Here is a 27544-nt window from a genome sequence, read left to right as displayed (position 1 = left end):
ATGGCTCACGGGCCTAGCCGCTCCGCGGCATGTGGGCTCTTCCCAGACCGGGGCACGAACCCGTGTCCCCTGCATCGGCAGGCGGACTCTCAACCACTGCGCCACCAGGGAAGCCCTGTATATATTTTAAAAAATATTTTTGTTCTTTTATTCTTTCTTTTTTTCTTTATATGTATATATATTTTCTTAAATCTTTTTATTCTTTTTTTTTTTTTTTTTTTTTTTTGCGGTAGGCGGGCCTCTCACTGTTGTGGCCTCTCCCCTTGCGGAGCACAGGCTCCGGAGCACAGGCTCAGTGGCCATGGCTCACGGGCCCAGCCGCTCCGCGGCATGTGGGATCTTCCCAGACCGGGGCACGAACCCGTGTCCCCTGCATCGGCAGGCGGACTCTCAACCACTGCGCCACCAGGGAAGCCCTTTTTATTCTTGATCGTATCAGATATGCAGGTGTGTATGTGTGTGTGTGTGTGTGTATAGGTATGACTATGAACCGAAGAGTTCATTTTCATATTTGTCAGTTCTCCAGGAATCTCTGCCAACACCACCCGTAACAAGCTGTGAAACTGAGCCCATCTTGTCTCTTCCCTGCCAGCTGGCTTCCTTCACCAACTTCCTCACACCTGCCAGGAGGACCTCCGTTGTCACACTCTCAGACTAGAGTTCTGGCAATGCCCTTTTGTTTATTCATTAGTATATTCTATAGTCAAATATTCAAATATTTCAACTCTCTTTGTTTTCTTTCTCATTTTTTACTAGCATTTATGACTAGCTTATTTTACCTTGTTTATTGATTAGTCATTTTTATCCCCTCCCTCTCTGTTTAGCTCACTTTCTGTTGTATTCCCAGGGCCTAGATAGTGTCCAGCACGGAATAAACACTCAATACATATTTGAAAAATGAATGGGGGACTTCCCTGGTGGCGCAGTGGTTAAGAATCCGCCTGCCAATGCAGGGGACACGGGTTCAAGCCCTGGTCCGGGAAGATCCCATAGGCCGCAGAGCAACTAAGCCTGTGCGCCACAACTACTGAGCCTGCGCTCTAGAGCCCGCGAGCCACAACTACTGAAGCCTGGGCGCCTAGAGCCCATGATCCTCAACGAGAGAAGCCAGGAGAGATGCCACCACAATGAGAAGCCCGCACACCTCAACGAATAGTAGCCCCCACTCGCCACAACTAGAGAAAGCCTGCATGCAGCAAAGAAGACCTAACACAGCCAAAAATAAATAAATACTTAAATACATAAAAAAAAAAATGAATGGGGACTTCCCTGGTGGTCCAGTGGTTAGGACTCCGTGCTCCCACTGCCAGGGGCCTGGGTTCGATCTCTGGTCAGGGAGCTAAGATCCCAGAAGTCCCACGGTGCAGCAAAAAAAAAAAAAAAAAAAAAAAAAAGAATGACAGATCTATGTAAGGTATTTAGAATTTTGTAAGCGGTATTAATTCCAACTAATTATGTTTTTTGTTTCATCAGTCATCACTTCACTCTATGAATCATCTGCTCTGGAACACATATTTCTTGAACGCCTCTATGACCCAGGCACTGTTCCAGGTGCTGGAGATACAGCAGTGAACAACGTGGACCAAAGTACTGCCCTCGTGCAGCTCACATACTGCGTGCCCTGCTTCCAATCTCTCACTAGTTCCTGTCATTTCTCCTGAAATGATCCCATTCCTCTTTATTTCCTCTCTCACTGTGCTTCTCCCTTTATATGTAGAACCACAGCTTCTTCGCTCCCTGCTCTCTCTACTCTCCTGGCCTCACAGTCCCGGTGCCCATTTCCTCCTGTGTCCTATCGCCACACTGCCCAGAGGGGAGAGGGGCCTTGGAGCTCAGCTCGGTGGTTTGGCTTTGGTGGGTAGGATGATATGGGTGTAAGGATGGTTGAGACTTGGGGGGCTGGTTCTATGGCAGGAGCAGGAGGCCAGGGGGAGGGATGAGAAACAAGAGACAAGCCCAGAGTGGGGACTGGGAATAGGTGGGAAGAGCTGAAGCTAAGAAAACCGGAGGGAAAACATATTAGTGGAGACCTGGAAGGCTTGGTGACAGGTGGGATTGGAGGTTCATTCAGAGGTTCAGTGGCTTCTCCTGTGTCGGACAGGAGCCCAAACCCAGGGAGTGGTTCCAACCCCAGGCTCAAAACCTTTCTATATTTTGGTTCTGGTGAGTAAAGGGAGAGCTTCTCTCTCTTCTCCCCCAGATTTTGTCATCCAGGCTTGGGGAAAAACCTTTGTGGGCGCCAGACCAGAAATCCCAGCTTTCAGAGGCCCCCTAATTCAGGTGCTGCTGCCTCCTCACAAGTGAAGCTGTCTTACCTTTGGGCTCACATTTCTCATCTCCTCCGTGCTAGGACACTGCACTTTCCTGATCTTTTTCTCCTCCAAATCTTTTTAGAACCAGGATTGTTTGAGAAAGAACAGCTGCTCTAGAGAACGTTAGAGAAAAATCAGTGTCCTCAGGGGATGACCAGATTTTAGTATTTAGTACTTAGCATGTTGAACGTGGAGGAAACACTGTGAGAGATGGTAGAGGATATTGGAGTGGGGTGGGAGAAGGCATTCCTGATGAAGGGCCATGAGGTCAAGGATGTACAGTGGAAGGGTTTGGGGGTGGTGGGCTTTTTTCCAAGGTTGAGCTGCCCTCCCTAACCCTAGAGATGTCCAGCCCAGTCCTCTCATTTTTAATTTATTTTAATTTATATTATTTATTTTTGGCTGTGTTGGGTCTTCGTTGCTGTGCACGGGCTTTCTCTAGTTGCGGTGAGCGGGGGCTACTCTTCATTGCGGTGCGCGGGCTTCTCATTGCGGTGGCTTCTCTAGTTGCGGAGCACGGGCTCTAGGTGCATGGGCTTCAGTAGTTGTGGCACATGGGCTCAGTATTTGTGGCTCGCAGGCTCTAGAGCACAGGCTCAGTAGTTGTGGCGCACAGGTTTGGTTGCTCCACGGCATGTGGGATCCTCCCGGACCAGGGCTTGAACTCTTGTCCCCTGCATTGGCAGGCGGATTCTTAACCACTCTCCACCAGGGAAGTCCCAGTCCTCTCATTTTAAAGGCAAGGAGGCTTGGGGTCTAGAGGGGAAAATGCTGCCGATCTTCTTCCTTTCTCAGTCATAGGTTCCGAGGCTGGGATAAAGTTTGAGGGGTCTTTTGGTCCAGCTCCAGACACAGCCTCTTCCCGCTGGACCCCTCCTTGCAGGGGGACCTCACCCCCTAGCCAAGCCATGTTCCTGGGGCTTCCAACTGTTGGACCCAGTTCTGCCGATGCCATCCTGAGGTGCCTCCAAGCTAGAAAGGCCTTTTCCTAAAGAAGCCTAAATTTAGGTACCAGAAGGTGCTACCAATCCCCCTCCCACTCCTCAGCCCCTGAACTCCTCACATTCTTCAGACAACTAGTTAGGGAAATGACAAGAGCCTGCGCTAGGTTTATCTGTCCCTTTACTTACAGATCTAGTCATCCAACAATTTAAAGGGAGGCTTTTCCATCTTCCTCCCTTTTGTAGATGAGAAAGCTGATCTCAGAGGGGTTAATTCCCTTCCCTGAGGCCGCAAAGCTTGGAGGTTGTGAATTCTGCTGTGAGTGAAGCTTGGCCTCGGACTCAGCCCTTGCAAGTTGTTAGTATGCAATCTGCCTCCACTTCCGGGGTGAGACAAGCTCCTAGTCTGATGGGGTGGGGTGTGGGGTGGGCGGGCGGCACAAAGGCAGGGCAGTCTCAATGCAGGATGACCAGGGCCGGTCCGTCTGAGATCAGATTCTCCCAGGTTGGAGGAGGCTTAGAGGAGAAGATGGCATTGCGTCGGCCTCTGAAGGAAGAACCGGAGTCAACTGGGAAGGAAAGCGAGAAGGGCATTTATGGCAGAGGAACCAGTGTGAATTCAGGCCTGGATATTCAGTAGCTCTCAGTCTCCTATTACTCACAGTGCTGAGCCTTGACAGCGCAACAGTGAGACGTCTAGATGTTCCCGTGGATCTCGCCCCATAGGAACCCACAAGACATTGACCACCTCATGGGGGTATTCCTAAGGTTTATCTATGAGATAAAGCCTTGCACCCAATACCTAGCAACCACTAATCTGTTCTCAATCTCTATAATTTTGTCGAGAATGTTATAAAAATGGAATCTTAGAGTTTGTAACCTTTTGAGATTGCATTTTTCATTCAGCATAATTACCTTGCAATCCATCCAAGTTCTTTTTTTTTTTTAATTTAAATATTTATTTATTTGGCTGCGCTGGGTCTTAGTTGCGGCACGTGGGATCTTCGTTGCCGCATGCAGGATTTTCGCTGTGGCATGCGGGATCTTCAGCTGTGGCATGCGGACTCTTAGTTGCAGCATGCATGTGGGATCTAGTTCCCTGACCAGGGACCAAACCCAGGCCCCCTGCATTGGGAGCACAGAGTCTTAGCCACTGGACCACCAAGGAAGTCCCCATCCAAGTTCTTGTGTGTAGCTTGACACTTGTTTTTAGGAGAGGTTGGGGTTCTTTGTGGACCCATGAAGTGAGATGGGCTGACTCCTTTCAGCCAGATCTAATGTCAAGAAAAGATGGCTCAGAGCTCAAGCACTGGATGTTAATCTAGGCTCCATCACTTACCAACTTTATGATGTTGGCATGGCTACTAATATGTGTGTATCTCAATTTCCCCATCCACATATGGAAGATAATGAAAAAACCTACTTCATAGAGTAATTGTGAGGATTTAAATGGATAGATATATATTCAGTAGAGTGTATATTACAAAGTAAACATTCAGTAGTTCATCTTTTAGAGCTCTCTTATTATCCATTTTACTCATGTCCATGTGAGAGAATAAGATTGATTGAATTATGGCTTTTCATATTTGAAAAGGCCCATGATTACTTCAGCCTATGTCTAATATCCATTACCATTAATATTATGATCTACCACACTAAACCTTTTACCATCTTCAGACAGCTGGTGGTACAATCCTCCTAGACTTCAGACTATACTACTAAGGTACAGTAATCAAAACAGTGTGGTACTGGCACAAAAACAGACTCATGGGTCAATGGAACAGAATAGAGAGTCCAGAAATGAACCCATACACCTATGTTCAATTGTCTATGACAAAGAAATCAAGAATATAAAATGGAGAAAAGACAGTCTCTTCAACAAGTGGTGCTGGGAAAACTGGATAGCTATATGTAAAACAATGAGATTAGAATAGTCCCTCATACCGTATACAAAAATAAACTCAAAATGATTTAAAGACCTACATGTAAGACCAGAAACCATAAAACTCCTAGAAGAAAACATAGAACACTCTTTGACATAAGTCATAGCAATATTTTTTTGGATCAGTCTTCTAAGGCAAAAGAAATAAAAGCAAAAATAAATGAATGAGACCTGATTAAACTTAAAAGCTTTTGCACAGCAAAGGAAACCATTGACAAAATTAAAAAGCCCTACGGAATGGGAGAAAATATTTGCAAATGATGTAACAAGGGGTTAATATTCAAAATATATAAATAGCTCATACAACTCAATATCAAAAAACAAACAACCCAATCAAAAATGAACAGAAGACCTAAACAGACATTTTTCCAAAGAAGATGGCTAACAGGTACATGAAAAGGCACATGAAAAGATGCTCAACTTTGCTAATCATCAGAGAAATGCAAATCAAAACCACAACAAGATATCACCTCACATCTGTCAGACTGGCTGTCATCAAAAAGTCTACAAATAACAAATGTTGGAGAGGATGTGGTGAAAAGAGAACCCTTGTACAGTGTTTGTAGGAATGTAAATTGGCACAGTCACTGGAAAACAGTATGGAGGTTCCCAAAAAACTAAAAATTGCACTCTTGGTTATATATCCAGAAAAAACAAAAAGGCTAAATCAAAAAGATACATGCACCCCAATGTTCATAGCCACACTATTTACAATAGCCAAGACATGGAAGCAATCCAAGTGCCCATTAACAGACAATGGATTAGTAAGATGTGGCATATATACACAATGGAATATTATTCAGCCATTAAAAAAAAGAATGATAGGGAGGGTGGGTGGGTGGGAGGGAGGGAGACGCAAGAGGGAAGGGATATGGGAACATATGTATATGTATAACTGATTCACTTTGTTATAAATCAGAAACTAACACACCATTGTGAAGCAATTATACTCCAATAAAGTAAAAAATTAAAAAATTAAAAATAAATAAATAAATAAAAAATAAAAAAAGAATGAAATTCTGCCATTTGCAGCAATATGGATGGACCTAGAGAATATTATGCTTAGCAAAATGTCAGACAAAGACAAATACTGTATGATATCTCTTATATGTGGAATCTAAAAAATAATACCAATGTTTTCAGACTCATAGAAAACAAACTTGTGGTTACCAAATGGGGGAGGAAAGGGAGAAGGGACAAATTAGGGGTATAGGATTAACAGATACAAACTACTATGTATAAAATAGATAAACAACAATGATATATTGTATAGCAAGGGAATTATAGCCATTATCTTGTAATAACTTATAATGGAGTATAATCTTAAAAAATGCTGAATCACTGTGCTGTACACCTGAAACTAATATAATATTGTAAATCAACTTTTTGAATAAAAAATAATAAAGATATAAGAAAAGAAACAAGAAAATAGAATATTTGGTATTTTAGGTAATAGGAAATGCTAGGGAGAAAAAAAGCAGACTGGGGATTAAAAGAATATGTCAGAGAGTGTTGAAATTTTCATTCAGATAACAGTTGAAGACCTCATTCAGAAAGTAATTTTTTTGGTAAAAACTTGAAAGGAATGGGAGAATTTACTGTACATATCTGAAAGAATATTCGAAGCAGAGGAAAAACCAAATGTAAATGACCTGAGGTGGCAACATGCCTGGTGGCATCTCTGAGGCAAAGGCTAGTGTTGAGGGAGAAAGGAAGAGATGGTAGGAAATGAGGTTAGAATATTAAGGGTAGATCATGTAGTGTCTTAAAGTCATAATAAGGGCACTGACTTATGTATGCATGTAACAGTTTCATTTAGATGTAATTCACATACCATAAAATTCACCTTTTTAAAGGGCGCAATCCATTGGCTTTTTGTATATTCACAGAGTTTTGCAACCATTATCATAATCAATTTTAGAACATTTTCATCACCTCAAAAAGAAACCCCATACTCATTAGTAGTCACTCACCATTCTCCCATCCTCCTCTCCCCCAGCCCAATTAACCATTAATCTACTTTCTATCTTTATAGATTTGCCTATTCAGGACATCTCATGTAAATGAAATAATATCTGTTCTTTGTGACTGGTTTCTTTCACTTACCATAATGTTTCCTAGGTTTATACATGATGTAGCATGTACTAGTACTTCATTCCTTTTTATAGCTGAATAATAGTTCATTGTATGTCTATATTACATTTTGTTTATCCAGTAATCAGTCTTCCAAAGTGGCTGCACCACTTTGGAAAACTGTTTTCCAAAGTGGCTGCACCATTTTACATTCCCACAGTAATGTGTGAGGGTTCCAGTTTCTTTATGTTCTTGTCAACACTTGTTACTATCTGTCTTTTGGGTTATAACCGTCCTAGTGGATGTGAAGTTGTATATCATTGGGGTTTTGATTTACATTTCCCTGATAGTTAATGATGTTCACCATTTTTACATGTGCTTATTAGCTGTTTGTATCTCGTCTTTGAAGAAATGTCTATTCAGCTCCTTTCTTCATTTTAAATTTGGTTATTTGTCTTATTAAGTTGTAAGGGTTTTTATATATTCTGGATACAAGTCGCTTATCAGATATATATATATTTTTTCCCATTTTGTGGGTTGTCTTTTTCCCTGATGGTATCCTATGAAGCATAAAAGTTTTTGTAAGTCTAATTTACTTTTTTTGTTGTTGTTGTGCTTTTGTTATATATCTAAGAAGGCTTTGCCTAATCCTGGATTACATTTGATAACTCACAATATCTTAACTTGTGGCTAGGATTAATTTGAATATACTAAACTATACCTTCTGTCACCTGCTGGCAAGATTCATTACCCTAATACTGCAGTTTTCAAAGTGTGGAATGTGGAGCCCTCTGGTGGGAACCAGAGATTCTTTTAGAGTGTTTGCAAGTCCAAAACTATTTTCATAATAATGATAAGATGTTATTTGCCTTTTTCACTGTGTTGATATTTGCACTAATGGGGCAAAAGTATTGTCAGGTAAAACCACTGGCAGCATCATCACATTGTAGTCTCTGGGAAATTTCATTGTACATTCTTTATTTATTTAAAAAAAAGAAAAAATATATTTATTTATTTATTTGGTTGCACCGGGCCTTAGTTGAGGCACGTGGGCTCCTTAGTTGCAGCATACATGTGCGATCTAGTTCCCTGACCAGGGATCAAATCCGGGCCCCCTGCATTGGGAGTACGGAGTCTTAACTACTGTGCCACCAGGGAAGTCCCCTCATTGTACATTCTTCAGGATATAGAAGAAAAAAGTTAAAAACAGATATATAGTTGACCCTTGAACAACACGGGTTTGAACTGCGTGGGTCCACTTATAGGTGGATTTTTTTTCAATAGTAAATACTACATTACTACACGATCTGATCCGTGGTTGGTTGAATCCACGGACATGGAACTGCATACTTGGAGGGCCAACTTAATTTATAGTCGGATTTTTGACCACATGGATGGTGGGTGTCTCTAACCTCGACGTTGTTCAAGGGTCAACTGTAATTCTAGAAATTCTTTAGAAGTTAAAATTATTTACTTTGGGCTTCCCTGGTGGCGCAGTGTTTGAGAACCTGCCTGCTAATGCAGGGGACACGGGTTCGAGCCCTGGTCTGGGAGGATCCCACATGCTGCGGAGCAACTAGCCCCGTGAGCCACAATTACTGAGCCTGTGCGTATGGAGCCTGTGCTCCGCAGCGAGAGGCCGCGATAGTGAGAGGCCCGCGCACCGCGATGAGGAGTGGCCCCCACTTGCCGCAACTAGAGAAAGCCCTCACACAGAAACGAAGAGCCAACACAGCCATAAATAAATAAATAAAATTTTAAAAAAATTATTTACTTTGGTATTAGTAGTAGTAGTACAAAAATAGTTTTGACCTCATAGGCCCCTTGAAACAATCCTGAAGCCCCTTTATGGGTCCAAGGACCACACTCCAAGAACCACTGTACTGCCATAATAGATCCTTTGATGGAAGAATTATTTGAAATGCACTTTAAATTTCTACCAGTATCACTTATATATTGAGGAATCTTTGATCTAATTAAATACTAATTTTGGGGGGGTTGGGGAGAAGGAAGGATTCTCCTTGCAGCAAGTAAGGAGAATACTGGAGATATTTTCCCAAAGAGGTGTCTCCCTGAACTGCAAAATTGGGGAAGTTTTAAACTAAGGGTACGTGCATATTCAGGAGGGGGCTTGAGCTGAGGAGAATTCAGCATAGAATTGGGGCAAAGGTCGACAGAGTCCAAGCTTTAGTTGGTTGAAGTCAGGAGGGTCAACATCATCATTCCATCCTCCACATGAGTGGGGGGTCTTATTAGTTCCTGCAGAACTGGTGTCAGGACTTATTGTAGCTCAGGTTCTTTATGCCTTGTCACAGAAAGAATCCACTGAGAGACAAAGTGATCGGTAAGAAGTGGCTTTATTTAGAGAGGTACACATTCCATAGACAGAATGCGGTCCGTCTCAAAAAGTGAGAGTGGCCCTGGGAAAAACACACTCCACGGCCATCTCAGAAGGCAAGAGTCTAAATATTAATATTTAATTTAGTTTTCGTATGTGATTTAAGTATATTTTAAATTAGTACATTATTTCTGTTCTTAACTTTTTTTTTCTAAATTCTGTGATAAAAAGGCTGCACATGCATATAATCAGATTGTGGCCCTTAAAATAACTGCCAAGGGCTTCCCTGGTGGCGCAGTGGTTGGGAGTCCGCCTGCCGATGCAGGGGACACGGGTTCGTGCCCCGGTCCGGGAAGATCCCACATACTGCGGAGCATCTGGGCCCGTGAGCCATGGCCACTGAGCCTGCGCGTCCGGAGCCTGTGCTCCGCAACGGGAGAGGACACAGCAGTGAGAGGCCCACACACTGCAAAAAAACAAAACAAAACAAAAAAAACTGCCAAAATGAAGCCTTGAATCCTAGTTTGGGTGCAAGAACAATAGTCAAGATCTGTCATATGACATAACAGCTGGGGTAATATCTTTATCATTAAGCTAATTATGTGAATTTTTCTAAGGTTTTAGCCTACAGTAATATTTCTCCCCAAATATTCCAAGCTCTGTAATAAACTATGACTGCTAAACCATAAGGTGGGTGGGAATGATATTGTTGATGATCGTCTTGAGCACATTCATAGGTAAGAATTCTGAAACTTAACTCTCAATTTCTTGAGAAGGGATATTTTTTCACATGTAAATTTTCCACATGTTTAAGAATGATAATATTCTTTGGATCCTCCAAATTAATTCTGAGCTGAATTTATTTATTTATTTATTTATTTTTTTTTTGCGGTACGCAGGCCTCTCACTGTTGTGGCCTCTCCCGCTGCAGAGCACAGGCTCTGGACGCTCAGGCTCAGCGGCCATGGCTCACGGGCCCAGCCGCCCCGCGGCATGTGGGATCCTCCCGGACTGGGGCACAAACCCGTGTCCCCTGCATCGGCAGGCAGAACCTCAACCACTGTGCCACCAGGGAAACTCCCTCTGAGCTGAATTTAAATGTTAGATATAAAATTAGATTGAAGTGAAAAGCTGGTTACATTACTTCATAGCACATGACCCATGAGAGGCCCTAGTATGCAGATGAGGATGTGACAGTGAATTTGGAGTGGCATTCAACTCTGGAGGTAATAGAAGCATCAAGCAGAAACTCTTAGAGAAGTTGAAAGAAGCTAAAGCATTTAAAAACATACTAAATGGGTGAGTTTAAATACTATAGTTATTCCCTTAGTTGAAAAACTTAGTTGATTAGAAGATTTTGCTCATGAATAAATGATGTAAGTTACACTCAGCATGGAAAATGCATTTCTTTGTTTCACTCTCATAATTCTAAAATCAGTTTTGTATGTTAAAATATGTTTAATGTAGCTTGGCTGACACTTTTGACCAAATCAGTCCCACTTCTCAATTATATGCAAGAATGATCCTTTTCCAGCACTCAGTTATTGATCACAACATCTCTTCCTTTTTTCCTTAATAAACCAAGACATTCAAATAAATATATCTTGGAACTGCTAACAATGTGTGCATGTCCCATAAAGTAAAAGGAACCCCGTTTCAAAAAAAGTATGAGGGAGGAGGGCTTTTGTAATGCAGATATACCATTGTACCGTGGATACATTTTAGTACATGAGCTTTTTATTACATCATGTCATTGTGTAGGTGTGAGTACTGCTTATATAATATCTGCACCCAAAAGTGTATGTATACAGGGACACACACACACAAGCTAACACACACACACATTCTTGTTTGATAACATATTCACAGTATCATTTTGTGTTTTATTATATAAACTTTAAATATTTTCAGAAAAGAGCAAAAGTTAATTTTCTCTACATGACATTTTTAAGTACCATAGATAATATATAAAAAATGTTTTCTGATTAAAAATACATTTTATGGGCTTCCCTGGTGGCGCAGTGGTTGGGAGTCCGCCTGCTGATGCAGGGGACACGGGTTCATGCCCCGGTCCGGGAAGGTCCCACATGCCGCGGAGCAGCTGGGCCTGTGAGCCATGGCTGCTGAGCCTGCGCGTCCGGAGCCTGTGCTCCGCAACGGGAGAGGCCACAACAGTGAGAGGCCCGCGTACCGCAAAAAAAAAAAACAAAAAAACAAAAAAAACATTTTATTTTATATTAGGTATCACTTCTTATCTTGGAATGTTCTCAAGTATCATAGCATGAGAGAATCACAGTGGCTATGTGGCTATAAGGTAAATATTCAGTCTTTCCTACTTCATTTCCCTCTCCACATTGACTTCTGGCACTTAGGAAGGCTTGGTATATCCCAGCTCTTCTGGGACTAAGTGTTGACGTGGGAGTGTCAGGGAAATGGTAGGGCCGGAGGAGGCCAGAGGAAAGAGAAGAGGGAGGATGGGGATATCTATTCCTAAGAGATAGGAGAGACAGTGTCTGACACCTGGAAACACTGAGGAGGGAGTAACCCCTAAGGGAATATGGCCCAGGGTTTCTCCCAACTGCTTCTAAGCAGTTTTGTTTTTCTTTGTTGAAAGCCCTGGGTTTTGCAGTTCAGGGCTTCATTATTCAGCACATCATGGAGCCATTATTTTCCGACAGATTTTTCTCCTCTTTTTACCCTAGACCAAAAAAAGATGGCAGCAACAGACCATGGTGTACCTCTGCAGTCTGTTTTCCATTCTCCACAGCCACCTTCTGCCTCCACAGGTCCCACCCAAGGATTCTCAGAGCTGCAGGAATGAGATTTTTTTCCAACTTCTTTCCTCATGGTGACTCCTCACGTACCCTCTTGAGGGCTGTGGTAAACTGTTTCTCTGTAGTAAAAATGCCCGTGATACTCTTCTCTACTGCCTCTCTCACATATAAGATGGCACTATTAAAATTCCTCATATTGAATGTACTGTCATGTTTCCAAAATTATTTACATGGTAAAATAAAAATATATTCTTTGAATATGCAGAGCTGTATTTTATATTTTATGTCTTCAACTGTGTTTAACAAGGAAGGAATAGAACCTTGGGTTAAGATGGGAGGAAGAACCTCACAGGGCTGACTTACAGGTAGAAAGTCAGGATTGGAGGCAGTTGGTTATTTCAGAGACAGGATTTGGTGGATTGTAGGTGTGCTGGGTGGTAGTTGCTCTGGAGGAGGAAAGGTGGTCGTTGCTCTGTGTGGAGTATATGTCCTGAAGAACTGATGGAACATGTTGGTATCTAGCAGTATGGAAGGGACCTCTCTAGGGTCTAGGCGCTGTTCCCTGGAGTCTCTGCTGCCCATCAACAATCTCCCATTGTTTTTTTATACTATTTCTCAGGGTCAAACAACTGCAATTTCACCAGTGGGCTATAGTCGCCGGGGGCTGGGGGGGTGGTAGACAATATTCAGGGGGCTTCCTAATAATGTAAAAAGTCTATCTCTGGAAGAAAGTCATTGAAATTGGCCTCCATAACTAAGGAATGATGCAGCAAATAAACTCATAAATCATATGGTTACGTATATGTTTCTATTGATTAGGTACAGCAAAGATGAAAAGGCAGGAGTGCCCCAGCCTGCTCCAGTGTTCAGCATTCTTTATTGTGTGAATTTGAGGAAAGAGATGAGCAAGGTTCTTAGATCAACCATCCAGCTTCTTGCAGCCTCTCCCAAGCAGAAGCAAGGGGAACGGGTTGAGGAGCTGTGCTGCCAAAGCGGCTGCTGGGAGTGGCAGTAGGTGTTTGGCGTCTCCTGCTGGTCAGTGTTGAGCAGTTAGGGGGCAGGTAGCGATGACCAACTCCTCTGAAGCCATGCCCCCATGCTGCTCCCTTGGCTGGTAGGCTGTGAGGCACCACCCCTCCTTGTGCCCTACAGACAAGACCCTTGTGAGCCTGAGCCAGGCTGGAGCGAAGGCTTTCAGTCTTTATCTGCTGCCTACCATATTTCTCTCACTTTCTCCTCTCTGGGCCACTGGTGGGTTTTGTATAGGGGTAGGGGTGTCGGAAGTTAGGGTTCAGAAGCTCAGGGGTTGGTGGGAGGGCTGGGCTCCACTCTCCTCAGAGCACGAGGGCCCGCACTGGGGGACAGGCTGTGAGGTGTCCGAGCCTCACCCAGAAAAAAATCCACCTCAGGGGATTGAAATACCCTCTGGCTAATGACCCTGGGCAGTTTTTTCCCCTCAGTGAATCTCTAACTGTAACATGGGGACTGGCTGGGTGGGAATGAGGTCGTTGGACTCTGGGCTCCAGCTCCCTTCTGGCGTCAAGTGTCACCCTTGGGAGGAGTAAGGTGTGTAATCAACCATCGATCTGTTTGAGATGTTTGGATTTGTTCCTTCATGAACGCTGGCCTCCGCTTGACTTCACACTAATACATTTGTTCATAAAAAGAGACTAATGCATATTTTATTATTCAGAATTTGGCAGTACTTGTGTGATATATTTAGTTCCTTGGATGCAAAGAGGAAATTAGCTGTTGTCTCCTATCCTCACCTAACGGGAAGGAAAATTGTCAGGGTTAAATCCAAAGAAGGGGTGCTGCACACTGGCTAAGCTGGCCCTGGTGTGCTTTGGGGCAGAAGAAAACCATCAGGAGCTCAAAAGAAAGCAAGGAAGTGGAAGGTGACTATCCCATGGGGTGTTCCCAAGAGCTACCTACTGCATGGAACCTTAGACACATCTGCATCACTGTGCTCAGAGGTAGAGCTAACGTTCGATTAGAAAGAAGAGCATTGGGCTTCCCTGGTGGCACAGTGGTTGAGAGTCCGCCTGCCGATGCAAGGGACACGGGTTCATGCCCCGGTCTGGGAAGATCCCACATGCCGCGGAGTGGCTGGGCCCGTGAGCCATGGCCGCTCAGCCTGAGCGTCCGGAGCCTGTGCTCCGCAAGGGGAGAGGCCAGAACAGTGAGAGGGCTGCGTACTGCAAAAAAAAAAAAAAAAGAAAGAAGAGCATTGATGAGATTATGGTTTCTCTTATTTCAAAGAATGCTGATGCCAGTGATGACTTCAGCCTGTGTCTGATCTCAGTTACCATTAGTGTCCCTCCCTGCCTACTACACTGAGCATCACCATCCCAAACAGGTTTCCTGCCCTTTCTCTATTCCTTGCCTCTGACCCCACCGTTTCCTTAGCCTTGCCAGTCAGTCCTTAACGTCATGCCTTCATTTGGCAAATATGGTTGGCAAATATCAACTCTTCTTAGGAGCCTTCCTTTATTCCAACAAGCAGAGCCAGGTATGATTTCTGTTCTATTATAGAATTGTGCTCATATCTCACTTACTCAGTATTATACTTTATAAAATATCTATTTATTTTATTATACAGTTCTGTTCAATCTTATTTTACATAATATTATATCATAACTATCTTCTTACATTGTCATCTCCTCCACTGGATTGTGAACTGGTGCCCTGAAACATGGACACTTCCTCTTGAAATCACCATTGTTCAGTACATAGGAGATGTTCAGGAAATCTTGTTGAATCATTGAATGAATTTTCACCTAGGAGAATTGGTCACAACTTAAATTCTTAGGAAAAAATCTCTTGCTTTTTTTGTTGTTGTTGTTTGCTAGGAAGATTGCACATTATTCCATTATCACTTATTACTAACTGTATTTTCTATTTGGTGAATTGTTACTTTTATACTTTTTGCCCATTACTGAAGTCTTAAGTTTCTTGGTTATGTCATATAAAGTAATTTGTGTAAGATATTCATTCAGCGAATAATTTTGAGCATATCCCATGTGTGACATTGTTTTAGGTGCTAGAGATGTGTAGTTAGCAAAGAAACAAAAACCCTTGCATGGCAACCTAAATGTCCATCAACAGAGGAATGGATAAAGAAGATGTGGTACATATATACAATGGAATATTACTCAGCCATAAAAATGAATGAAATAATGCTATTTGCAGCAACATGGATGGACCTAGAGGTTACCATACTAACTGAAGTAAGTCAGAGAAAAACAGATGTTATATATTAATGCATATATGTGAAATCTAGAAAAATGGTACAGATGGATCTACTTGCAAAGCAGAAATAGAGACACATGTAGAGAACAAACGTGTGGATACCAAGGGGGGAAAGGGGTGGGGGTGGGATGAATTGGGAGATTGGGGTTGACATATATACACTACTATGTATAAAATAGATAACTAATGAGAACCTACTGTATAGCACAGGGAACTCTACTCAGTGCTCTGTGGTGACCTAAATGGGAAGGAAATCCAAAAAGGAGGGGATATATGTATATGTGTAACTGATTCACCTTGCTGTACAGCAGAAACTAACACAACATTGTAAAGCAGTTATATGCCAAAAAAAAAAAAAAAATCCTTGCATGTTTGGTAGAGTTTTCCTATAAAACCATCCTGAGATGTTTTTTGTATTTTTTTTAACTTTGTTTTTGTGCAAAGCATTTAAACTACTGATACAATTTTTGAAAGATTATGTCAATTTTTATTTCAATCTTTGACTGATTTATACTTCTTTTTGAGACAATTTGGGTAGGTAGATTTTTCTAGGAATTTATCCATTTCATTTAAGTTTTCAAATTCATTGTAATAAAATCATTCATAATATTTATTATCTTTTAAGTCTCTGCTCTGTATTTATTTCTCCCTTTACATTCCCAAGATTGTTTCCTATTTTTTCTTTACTTATCTTCCTAGAGGTTTGTCAATTATGTTATTGTTTTCAAATACTTTTATGGGTCTATTTTACTTTCAATTTCTTTTTTTTTAAATACACTTATTTATTTATTTATTTATTTTTGGCTGCATTGGGTCTTTGTCGCTGCGCGCAGGCTTTCTCTAGTTGCAACGAGCGGGGGCTACTCTTCATTGCGGTGCACAGGCTTCTCACTGCGGTGGCTTCTCTTGTTGCGGAGCATGGGTTCACAGGCTTCAGTAGTTGTGGCATGTGGGCTCCGTAGTTGTGGCTCACGGGCTCTAGAGCGCAGGATCAGTAGTTGTGGCACACGGGCTTTGTTGCTCCACAGCGTGTGGGATCTTCCCAGACCAGACCTCGAACCCGTGTCCCCTGCATTGGCAGGTGGATTCTTAACCACTGCACCACCACGGAAGCCCCACTTTCAATTTCTGTTTAACTAATTTCTCTCTTATGTTTATTATTTTTTCCTTATACTCTTTTTCTTCTTCTTCTTCTCTTTTTTTTTGCCACACCGCACAGCTTGCAGGATCTTCCCCGACCAGGGATTGAACCTGGGCCACCTCAGTGAAAGCCTGGAATCCTAACCACTAGGCCACCAGAGAAGTCCTTCCTTATACCCTTTTTGAGTTTCTTCTACTCTTCCTTTTTCTGCAGTTTCTTTTTCAAGTTAAACACTTCTTACCAATTTGTAGCCTTTCTTCTTTTCTGGTATAAACATTTAAGGTCTAAATTATCCTCTAAGAGCCTCTTTAGCTGCCGACCACAATTTTTGTTGTTGGTTGTTTTTTTCGGCCGCACTGCACAGCATGCAGGATCTTAGTTCCCCCACCCACACCCCCTGTAGATTAAGCTTGGAGTCTTAATCACTGGACCGCCAGAGAAGTCCCTGACCACAATATTGGATAAATGATGTTTTATTATCATTCAGTTATAAGTGTTTTCTATTTTCTATAGTATTTTCTTTGACATCCAGGTTACATGAAAATGTGTTTTCTAGTTTTCAAATGTGCAGTAATTTTTAGTTCTTGTCAAAAAACAAAACAAAAGGGCTTCCCTGGTGGCGCAGTGGTTGGGAGTCCGCCTGCCAGTGGAGGGGACACAGGTTTGAGTCCTGGTCCGGGAGGATCCCACATGCCGCGGAGCGACTAAGCCCGTGTGCCACAACTACTGAGCCTGCGCTCTAGAGCCCGCGAGCCACAACTACTGAGCCCACGTGCCACAACTACTGAAGCCCGTGCGCCTAGAGCCCATGCTCCCACGCACTGCAACAAAGAATAGCCCCCGCATGATGCAACGAGAGAGAACCCACGTGCAGCAACGAAGACCCAACACAGCCAAACATAAATAAATAAAATAAGTAAATTTAAAACAAAACAAAACAAAACAACCCATTTGTAATTTAACTGTTTGCAATCTTTTATTTCCTTTCCAAAGTTTTGTCTGTTTCTTCAGACCTCCCCTGTAATATAGTTTGTTCAAATGCTTTCTTCACCCAGTTTTGAGGCTCGGTCAGTTCCCCTTTTTGAAGTTAGGTCCATACCCCAGTCACTTCCCCCATTAGCCTCTTGTGTGTACGCTGGGATCACTAGGAACCAGCCCTAACTGTCCTGGGGACTGGGAACCAGATGACTAGGGACAGCTCTTCTGCTCCAAGCCTGCAAAGTTTTTCAACTTAGCCAATCAACAGAGAACTCTTGAAAGCTAACTAACCCCACCCTGCTTGCCATACATAAGTCGCCCCTACAGCTCTAGCTTGCTGTTAGTCTGTCCTTGGGTGCAACCCCTGTGTGGCCTGCCTGACAGCCTTCTCTCATTTTAAGCTGTAAGTAACAGGTCTGACACCAAATTCTGGATGCTTTATCACCTCTGCTCTGCAGCAGAGGTCCATGGAGGTCCTCCTGAAGGCCTTGGGAGTTTCTGCCTTCCAGGGTCAGACACGCTGGGTGGCTACGGTACCTGTGGCCCGGGGATTGTAATTTGATGTCTTTGGTCGTGAAATAAGGCTTGGTCCACCAGGGGGCGCTGTAGACTCACGCTATTGCTTTGTTTCTTGTTGAAGGTCTGTGCTGTGCAGCATATGGCATACCACCTTGCTTTGGGGGAGGGTTTGCTCTGGGTATTTTTTTGTTGGTCACCTTCTCTCTGGTCAGGTTTCAGAAACTTAGCTCAATAAAAGATATTGTCCATGGAAATGTCAGGAGGGTAGGCGTTAGCCCTGACTGTGTCTCTGGCTGTGTTGCCTTGAGTGCACCACCTCCCTTCTCTGGATTCTTAAAATTTCATCCTTTTTTCTTTTTTTGTGGGTGGAGATATTGTTTAGTTTTGAATCCCTTACTGGAGGGAAAACCTATTTAGTGTTTCTCCAGGACACTATCATTATTACTTTGCAAACCTGAAGACCGACTTTCTCCAGGGCAGTAACCTTTGCAACTTGGAAATCTGAAACCTGCTTTTTTTAAAATTAATTAATTAATTAATTTATTTATTTATTTATTTTTGGCTGTGTTGGGTCTTCGTTGCTGTGCACGAGCTTTCTTTAGTTGCAGTGAGCAGGGGCTACTCTTCGTTGTGGCGCACGGGCTTCTCATGGTTGTGGCTTCTCTTGTTGCACAGCACGAGCTCTAGGTGCGTGGGCTTCAGTAGTTGTGGCACGTGAGCTCAGTAGTTGTGGCTTGGGGGCTCTAGAGTTCAGGCTCAGTAGTTGTGGTGCACGGGCTTAGTTGCTCCGCAGCATGTGTGATCTTCCTGGACCAGGGCTCAAACCTGTGTCCCCTGCATTGGCAGGCGGATTCTTAACCACTGCGCCATCAGGGAAGCCCTGAAACCTGCTTTTAACCTGAACAGCAACTCAGAAATTGATTGGGGCCCACTGAGTCTAAATCAAAATATTTCCTGGATTCCTAGTTATGGCTAAGGGCAACATGCCAGGCTCACCCATTTCAAGAGAGAAAGCTATTCTTGTGTGTTTTATTTATCCTACTAATTTTCACAGCTGGTGCCATTTTGAGCACATATCTGTACCAGGCACCATGCTAAGTGTTTTACAAACATTAGGTCATTAATCCTCCCACAATCCTCAGACTTTATCACCTTTTTTTACAGATGAGAAAATTGAGGTTCGTATAGCTAGTACATGGTGGCCCTGAGATCCAAACCCAGACTGAGCAGGCCTCAAAAAGCAAGTGCGGGCTTCCCTGGTGGCGCAGTGGTTGAGAGTCCGCCTGCCGATGCAGGGGACACGGGTTCGTGCCCCAGTCTGGGAAGATCCCACATGCCGCGGAGCGGCTGGGCCCGTGAGCCATGGCCGCTGAGCCTGCGCGTCCGGAGCCTGTGCTCCGCAATGGGAGAGGCCACAGCAGTGAGAGGCCCGCGTACTGCAAAAAAAAAAAAAAAAAAAAAAGCAAGTGCCCTCAGCTAACATGGACCCTGGAGCTTGGGCTTATCCCCACTCATGGGGCCAGGTGTCTGTCACGTGGCCAGTGAGCCAAGGGAGCACCAACTAGCTTTAAGGGACCATCTCCAGACCCACAATGACCAACTACCATTGATGACAATTTGGACATCCAGATATCATCTGTTCTAGACCTTACCACTTCTCCCCTCTCCATGGAGGGTCCATGGAGATTTAGGCAACATGCTCAGATGGCCTTGCCCAGGGTAACTCGTCCCTCAAGACCTCTAATTCCATGGTGGAACCTTCCTTAGGCTCTGCATTTCTAAAAATAAGTTACTCTGTATAACGAGCATAGATTTACTGGTCAAATTGTTACTGAATCAGGTCGTATGGACCCCTGCTCGGGGCCTAGCCCAGCCGAGGCCCCCTGCCTCAGCAGGGAAGTTTCAGGTTCGTGCAGCCAGAAACAAAAACGAAGCTGAGATTGATGCAGTGCAAGCTTTATTAAATGGCCTGAGAATGGAGAAGCGGGAACTTTGTTTACGGATGAGCTTCTCGCCCATGTGGCGCAACTTTGGGTCATGGCCGCGAGCAGGGGTGTCATGTAGTAGCTGATGTAGTGAAATCAGCATAGAATGAGGCTCAGGGGTTGCTGGAGGTCAGATTCATCTTGGTTCCAGCTGGTTCTATCTGGGTTTTTGTTTTTCTCTTCCTATAACTCCCCTTTTTTGTCTCCAGACCCTGTGACTTAAAGATATATGTTAGTTCCTGTCCAAGGGAGAGGTTGGCGGGTTTTGAGCAAGGATCTGGTGTCAGCTCTGGCAACAAAATATATCTGGGACATTTTTACTCTACATCTGCTTCCAGAGTTCATGATACTATTAGCACTGGAAAGCACTGCCGTAAGGAACTGTATTTAACCTGAATCCAAGCCCAGCATTCCCTAAGGTTATTTGTCCATTTCCTTTTCACAGGATTTCTATGAATCTGGCTCCACAGTTCACAGGTGGGAATATTGCTCTAGCTGACGAGTCCTCAGCCTCAGCACTGCTGGCCTTCTGGGCTGTATGACTGTATTGTGGAGGGCTGGCCTGTGTGTGGTAGGATTTTAAGCAGCATTTCTGGTCTTTTCCCATTAGAAGCCAGAAGCAACTCCCCCCACCCTAAACAAACCTTACTCTTATATATATATAAAACATATATATTTGCGTATATATATACGAAACATAAGCAGATTTACTATTTATCTGTGGTATTATTATTTTATTAATTTGGCTGCACCAAGCAGCTTGTGGGATCTCAGTACCCAGACCAGGGATCGAACCCGGGTAACTGAATCCTAACCACTAGACCACCAGGGAACTTGCCTATTTATCTGTGGTATTAAAATATATCATGGGGAGGTGATTAGGAAAAAAACATCCGAAAAGACTCCTTGGGAGGGGTGATCATGAAAAAAAAAAAGGTTGATAAACACCGTTCTAGCTCAATTTTTCAGTCATTTATGCAAATTCCTCAGGAAAAATGATATTTGTGGCTCTTGTAAGCTGAACCAAAGAGCCAAGCAACTGTGGACACATAGAAGGAAATGGCTGGGAGCTGGCAGAAGCTGGCAGGATACCATATAGAAAAGGCTCAGGACTGATGTCAGCTCCTTGGCTATGATGGGTACATGAACCTGAAGAAACTCTCAGCCAGGAGCACTGTCAGGGGAAGCTCTGCTGTTTCTCAGTGGAAGGGGCTTGGGGGAGGGCTCTTCCTGTTGGGAAAGGGGCTTAGAGCTATGTTGTCATGTCACTTTACACCAGGCTGAGGACGTTTATCGAATGTGGTTGACTAGGGCCTCCACGTCACTGCCAGACTCACACATTTGGATACACTTTTCTCTCCTCCTGACTATCCTTATTCTTGAATAAATCTGGCCTCTCACTCCGACCTCCTCAGGTCCCACTGTTTAGAGAACACTGAATATCTTGATTGCTGGCCACTGTACATCCATGATGGGGAAATAACAAACAGCCCACTGATCCAGAATATAAAGATCACTTCTACTGCACATAGCCAGCTAAAATGAAAAAATTTAAATTAAAAATCCAACAAATAAATTTTAAAACATTTAAAAGTTTCTCTCTTGAAAAACTTAACTCCCCTCATCTTTCAGAGAGCAAACCTTCCCAGCTTTCAGTTTGGGGAAATGAGTGACTAAGAGTTTAACCTGAACCCAAGCTAAGAGTCACTCATTTTCTGCTTCTTACTTCTATCAAAAAACCCCACTTGAACTCAGCGTAGATGGATGAGAAACAGAGCTGGTGCTCACAGGAAGCCACGAGCCCTTCAAAGGCTCCTGTCGCTCTTAGCGCCCTGCTTCTTGAGCAAGCCAGGCACTGCCTCGCAGACCTGCCTTGGAGCCACTTTCCGAAACGCAAGGTAAGGCGCCGGCGTGGCGGGGTTGGGGGGGCAGGGGGCGGGTGAGGGGGCGCATTCCCAGGGCCTCAGGCCCTGCGTTGCTTTGTCCACAGGTGTGTGGACTTTGGAAGCGCTGAAAGCTGCCCAGCCACACAGCTAACCCCATCACTCAGGCATCCTGGTCATCCTGCTGGTCGTTCTGTTGGCACCTGTCCTGCAGCTCACACACAACCTACCCTCCCAGCCCTCATCTGACTGACTCTCACATACATACAGGGCTCTCCTCCTGCACACATCTGGCTTAAGCCACAGGCTCAGAACACACAGCTAATTTTCATTCAACATATACACTTTTCTGCTTCTGGCTTCTATCAAGACTCCCAGGTCAAGAAACACCAGCCACATAAGGCCTGCAGAATAATTCCAGACAGTTACCAGCTGTGTTGACTTTCGTTTCTTCTCCTGATAATTTCCTAACACCTCAGTCTCTCTTATTCCTTTCATTTTCAGTGGTAAAATGATGGAGGAAGGCTAGAATTGTTATTCATTTAACTAGAATTGGTAATCATTTAACACAGCTTTTTTTTTTTTTTTTGAGACCCTGAGATGCCTCAGGTCTTCAGCATCTGTTTGCAGGAATAAACCAAAACCTCTCTCTTGAGAAACACATAGCTTGGGTGTTTGGGTGTGTGGTGGTCAGGGTGTGAGATGGGGAATAGATGTGAATTATCAAACAATGTGAAAGGGTTTTGATAAGGAATATCAGGGTGCCACTAAGAAGGATGCAAGAGGAGGTGGGCTTGAGTCGGAAAGCCTCCTGCTTTGCTCCAATTCACATGTGGACGTGTGAATAACTTTAAGCAGGTTTTAACCTCCTCATCTGCCAATTTAGATAAGAAATGAGGGTGGTTGGCGAGGTAGAGATTTTATTTCTGGCTGTGATGTGCCTTTTCTAGATCTGTCCTGCTAATTCCCACTCTGATAGGATTCAGTGTGTAAGGTTGATTTTTTACATGTGGTTTCAATGAAAAGGCCAAAAATTTCCCTCAATTTACCCAACTGAATACTGCAACCTTTTACAGGGCCTGGAAAACATTTGCTGCATTAGTGTCAGGTTGGCCCAGGAGTGGCCAGCCACCCAGCCTGGGAGGCTAGGTGTGTTCCAACTAAGAAGGTGCTCCAGAGGGAACATGGGGCTTGGGCGTGGCGTGCTAGGGCCCACCGCCACCAGCTCTCAGGAGCTGATTGTTAAATCTTCAGGAATTTTTGAGGCGGTCGGTGGCTTGAACTTGGCCACGGTGGGAGTATTTACACCACGGAAACCAGCAAGAGCCATAAATCAGAGCCTCCCCTCCCCCGCACCTCTTTGCCCTCCCAAACCTGGTTCACCAGCACATCACTGGGACTTGGGGCCCGAGGAACAAGTTCTCTACATGGCTGTGTGGCCTTCAGGAGGCATTTAACTTCTCTGAGTCTTTCATGAGTCATCTACACCATGGCTCAGTATGCTTATTTGGCTCAGAGTACCAGGTTTTTGTTGGAGGGCGGTGTGGGAACAGGAGCACAGGACTGGGATTGAATGTACGATAGGAGTGAACATGATCTGAACTCCCATGAGGTACAAAGCACACAGAAGGAATTAGAATTTTTTTAAAAAATATGTTCTTGGTCCTTGCCTTCTTTCCTTTTATTCTTTTTTTAAAAAAATATTTATTTATTTGGCTGCATCGGGTCTTAGTTGTGGCACGCAGGAGCTTCGTTGTGGCATGTGGGCAATCTAGTTGTGGCATGCAGGCTCAGTTGCCCAGCGGCATGTGGGATCTCAGTTCCCTGACCAGGGATCGAACTCGCATCCCCTGCATTGGAAGGCGGATTCTTAACCAGTGGACCACCAGGGAAGTCCCAGAATTTTTATATAAAGGCAAGAGGCCAACCTGGTTCCCTTCTAGCCTGATGATTTACCTAAGTCATCACTGAATTTTTGGTGTTACAGTCTGAAGGGGAAACATGCATAGATTTTAAAATATTTGTTTAATTTTTTTTTTTTTGGCTTTCATGTCAGAAAGGCCCTGGGTAAAGTTCTGTTGGGCACGTCAGCTAGTCTTGTCATTCTTGCGAGTGATTTCAGTAATGCCAGACTAGCTTTCAGAAATATATTTTTGAAAAACGCCTCATCGTTGGGACTTCCCTGGCAGTCCAGTGGTTAAGACTTCGCCTTCCAGTGCAGGGGTTCGATCTCTGGTCGGGGAACTAAGATCCCACATGCCTCACGGCCAAAAAACCAAAAAACATAAAACAGAAGCAATAGTGTAACAAAATTCAATAAAGACTTTAAAAATGGTCCCTGTATTGAAAAAAAAATCTTCAAAAAAAAAAAAGAAAAACCTCTTGTTGATAAGGAGGTTCTACTACCCCCGCTTACAAACAGGAGAACCCGAGCTCCCAGCAGAGAGGTAGGAAAAGTGTCAGAGCTGCTGTAATTTGGAATCTGCCTCCAAAGGGCAGGATTATTTCACTTTGGCTGCACTGCCTTTCAGTTCAAGGACCTGAGCCCTTCCACGTGGGAAGGTTGGGAAGAGCGTATGATGATCTGGGCAAAATACGAAGCAGTTGTGCTCTGTACGCAGCACTGTTCTGATCTGCTTTTGTTCTGATAGAAATCTTGTTGGCTCTTCCACTCATTAGGTTCTTCTGGCTGGGCTCAGACCTGCCGTGAGGAGCCTGTAAATCTGAAAATGAACCCCACGGGTATAGCAGACACCACCCTGGATGAAAGCATCTATAACAATTATTACCTTTATGAAATCCCCAAGCCTTGCACCAAGGAAGGTATGAAGGCATTTGGGGGGCTCTTCCTGCCCCCCCTCTACTCTTTGGTCTTTCTGTTTGGTCTGCTTGGAAATTCTGTGGTGGTTCTGGTCCTGTTCAAGTACAAGCGGCTCAAGTCCATGACCGACGTGTACCTGCTCAACCTTGCCATCTCGGACCTGTTCTTTGTGCTCTCGCTCCCTTTCTGGGGCTACTATGCCGCAGACCAGTGGGTGTTCGGGCTCAGCCTCTGCAAGCTAGTTTCCTGGATGTACCTGGTGGGCTTCTACAGTGGCATATTCTTCATCACACTCATGAGCATCGACAGGTACCTGGCCATTGTGCACGCGGTCTTCTCCCTGAGAGCGAGGACCTTGACTTATGGGGTCATCACCAGCGTGGCCACGTGGGCAGTGGCTGTGCTCACCTCCCTCCCAGGCCTTGTGTTCAGCACGTGTTATACTGAGCACAACCACACCTACTGCAAAACCAAGTATTCTTTCAACTCCACGAGGTGGAAGGTTCTGAGCTCCCTGGAGATCAACATTCTAGGGCTGGTGATCCCCTTGGGGATCATGCTGTTCTGCTACTCCATGATCATTAGGACCTTGCAGCACTGCAAAAATGAGAAGAAGAACAAGGCAGTGAAGATGATCTTTGCTGTGGTGGTCCTCTTCCTGGGGTTCTGGACCCCTTACAACGTGGTGCTCTTCCTGGACACCCTGGTGAAGCTGGAGGTCCTTCAAGACTGCACCTTTGAGAGACACCTGGACTATGCCATTCAGGCCACAGAGACCCTGGCTTTTGTTCACTGCTGCCTTAATCCGGTCATCTACTTTTTCCTGGGGGAGAAATTTCGCAAGTACATTGTACAGCTCTTCAAAACCTGCCGGGGCACTTTGGTGGTCTGCCAATACTGTAGGTTCCTCCCGATTTACCCCGACACCCCCAGCTCATCTTACACACAGTCCACGGTGGACCACGATCTCCATGATGCTCTGTAAAAGATGAAAATGCAAAAAGCAGAGTTAATAAGCTTCCCAAATTAAGAGCTTATTTAAAATTGTATTGTAGTAAGAGTTTCCTGAACAAGTACTGGGAAGAATTATATCCACTGCAAAAAGTAGGGCTTGACTTCCTGCCAAGTACAAGTTCAGTGTGACCAGAGTTCACCCGGACCAAGGTGTCCTTCCTCGCACCAGGCATTCCTGCAGGGATGAGTAAACCCGAGGAGGATTCTGAGCAGTGTTTCAATGAGGAGTTGGATGATTTTGGAAAGGGAAGACCAGTCCCTTCTAACCTGAACTCATGGGATTCTCTAGAGGGGACTGTAGAGAATTGACTGGGGGAGTGAATCTCTACTTCTTGCTGTGAAAATGAGCCCTTTAATTAACGTCTAGCTTTTTGTGAAACAATATAGAAAACTTCGGCATGCTGTCCCAGTGTTTTCCTAAGAATATATCTGAAGCATGGTATACTCCATGAAGCCAGGTGTCTGCAGAAACGAATAGTGAAGTAATGAACTTAGATCTTTTTTTTTTTTTTTTCGGTACGCGGGCCTCTCACTGTTGTGGCCTCTCCCGTTGTGGAGCACAGGCTCGGGACGCGCAGGCTCAGCGGCCATGGCTCACGGGCCCAGCCGCTCCGCGGCATGTGGGATCTTCCCAGACCGGGGCATGAACCCGCGTCCCCTGCATCGGCAGGCGGACTCTCAACCACTGCGCCACCAGGGAAGCCCTAGATCTTGATTCTTTTATTGTAAAGGATTATTTGTTAATGGAAGCCAAGCTTTCAATGTTGATTACAATCATAAGGAGAAAAAGGCATTAGCATGGTCTGATTTCCCAACGTGAAATACAAGGCATTAACAAATCTAAACATACTTGTGGAAATTCAAACACAGCTTCATATGCTTGTGGACATGTTTTAATTATAACAGATGAATATTCAAATTTAAAAAATAATACATAGGCCCAGACACATTTATTTGGGGTCTTTTACTCATTTACAAACATTTCCTTCAAAACCAAAAATGATGAGGACTAATCAAGTATGACAATTTTTCCTTAATCATTTTAAGTGCCTGCCGTCAAGTGAGGCAAGAATAATCCACCCAAAGTTATTGCTGACGTGGCATAAAAATGACTTTCCAAGGTGTCATCCTCCCTTTTGAAATATTGGCCCTGCTTTTTAACTTTTGGATGACTCAAAGGTTCTTACAAGTCATTTTAATTATGTAACTAATCATTTTACACCATTAAGATAAATCTCTGTTCGTACAGCCTTAATCAGAATTAAGTAAAGACTTTAACAAAGTCTAGGGATACCTGTAATATCTCCAGAAACAAAACCTATTTTACAGACTATTACCTGAGTTAACCAGTTTAAAATGTTTTTGTAAATTTACACATTATTGCACGCTTTACATTTATAAAGAATGCATTTCCAGAAAATTTATTTTCAGAAGTGATTTTAACAGGGTAAGTTGATGTTGCCTTTATAGAAATACAATAAAATAAACCTGGGTATGGTTTCTCCTGGTTATGTGTGTGTTTGGTCTCCCGATGGGGATGAGAATCTGAGCCACTAATATTCCCATTGTCT

General features: G+C 43.9%; 1 protein-coding gene across 1 annotated transcript; it reads left to right on the top strand.

The window, feature by feature from the left end:
* Positions 1 to 24867: 24867 nt before the first annotated feature.
* CCR4 (C-C motif chemokine receptor 4) lies at positions 24868 to 25944 on the top strand (the record flags this gene model as incomplete). Its single annotated transcript, XM_079713401.1, has 1 exon — positions 24868 to 25944. The coding sequence occupies one exon, from the start codon at positions 24868 to 24870 to the stop codon at positions 25942 to 25944; it is 1077 nt and encodes a 358-aa protein (XP_079569527.1).
* Between the last annotated feature and the right edge of the window lie 1600 nt (positions 25945 to 27544).

This window comes from Hyperoodon ampullatus (assembly GCF_949752795.1).
Source record: "Hyperoodon ampullatus genome assembly, chromosome: 10".
Lineage (NCBI taxonomy): Eukaryota > Metazoa > Chordata > Mammalia > Artiodactyla > Ziphiidae > Hyperoodon > Hyperoodon ampullatus.
Note: the sequence above shows the minus strand (reverse complement) of the source record. Positions and strands in the feature narration are given on the sequence as shown.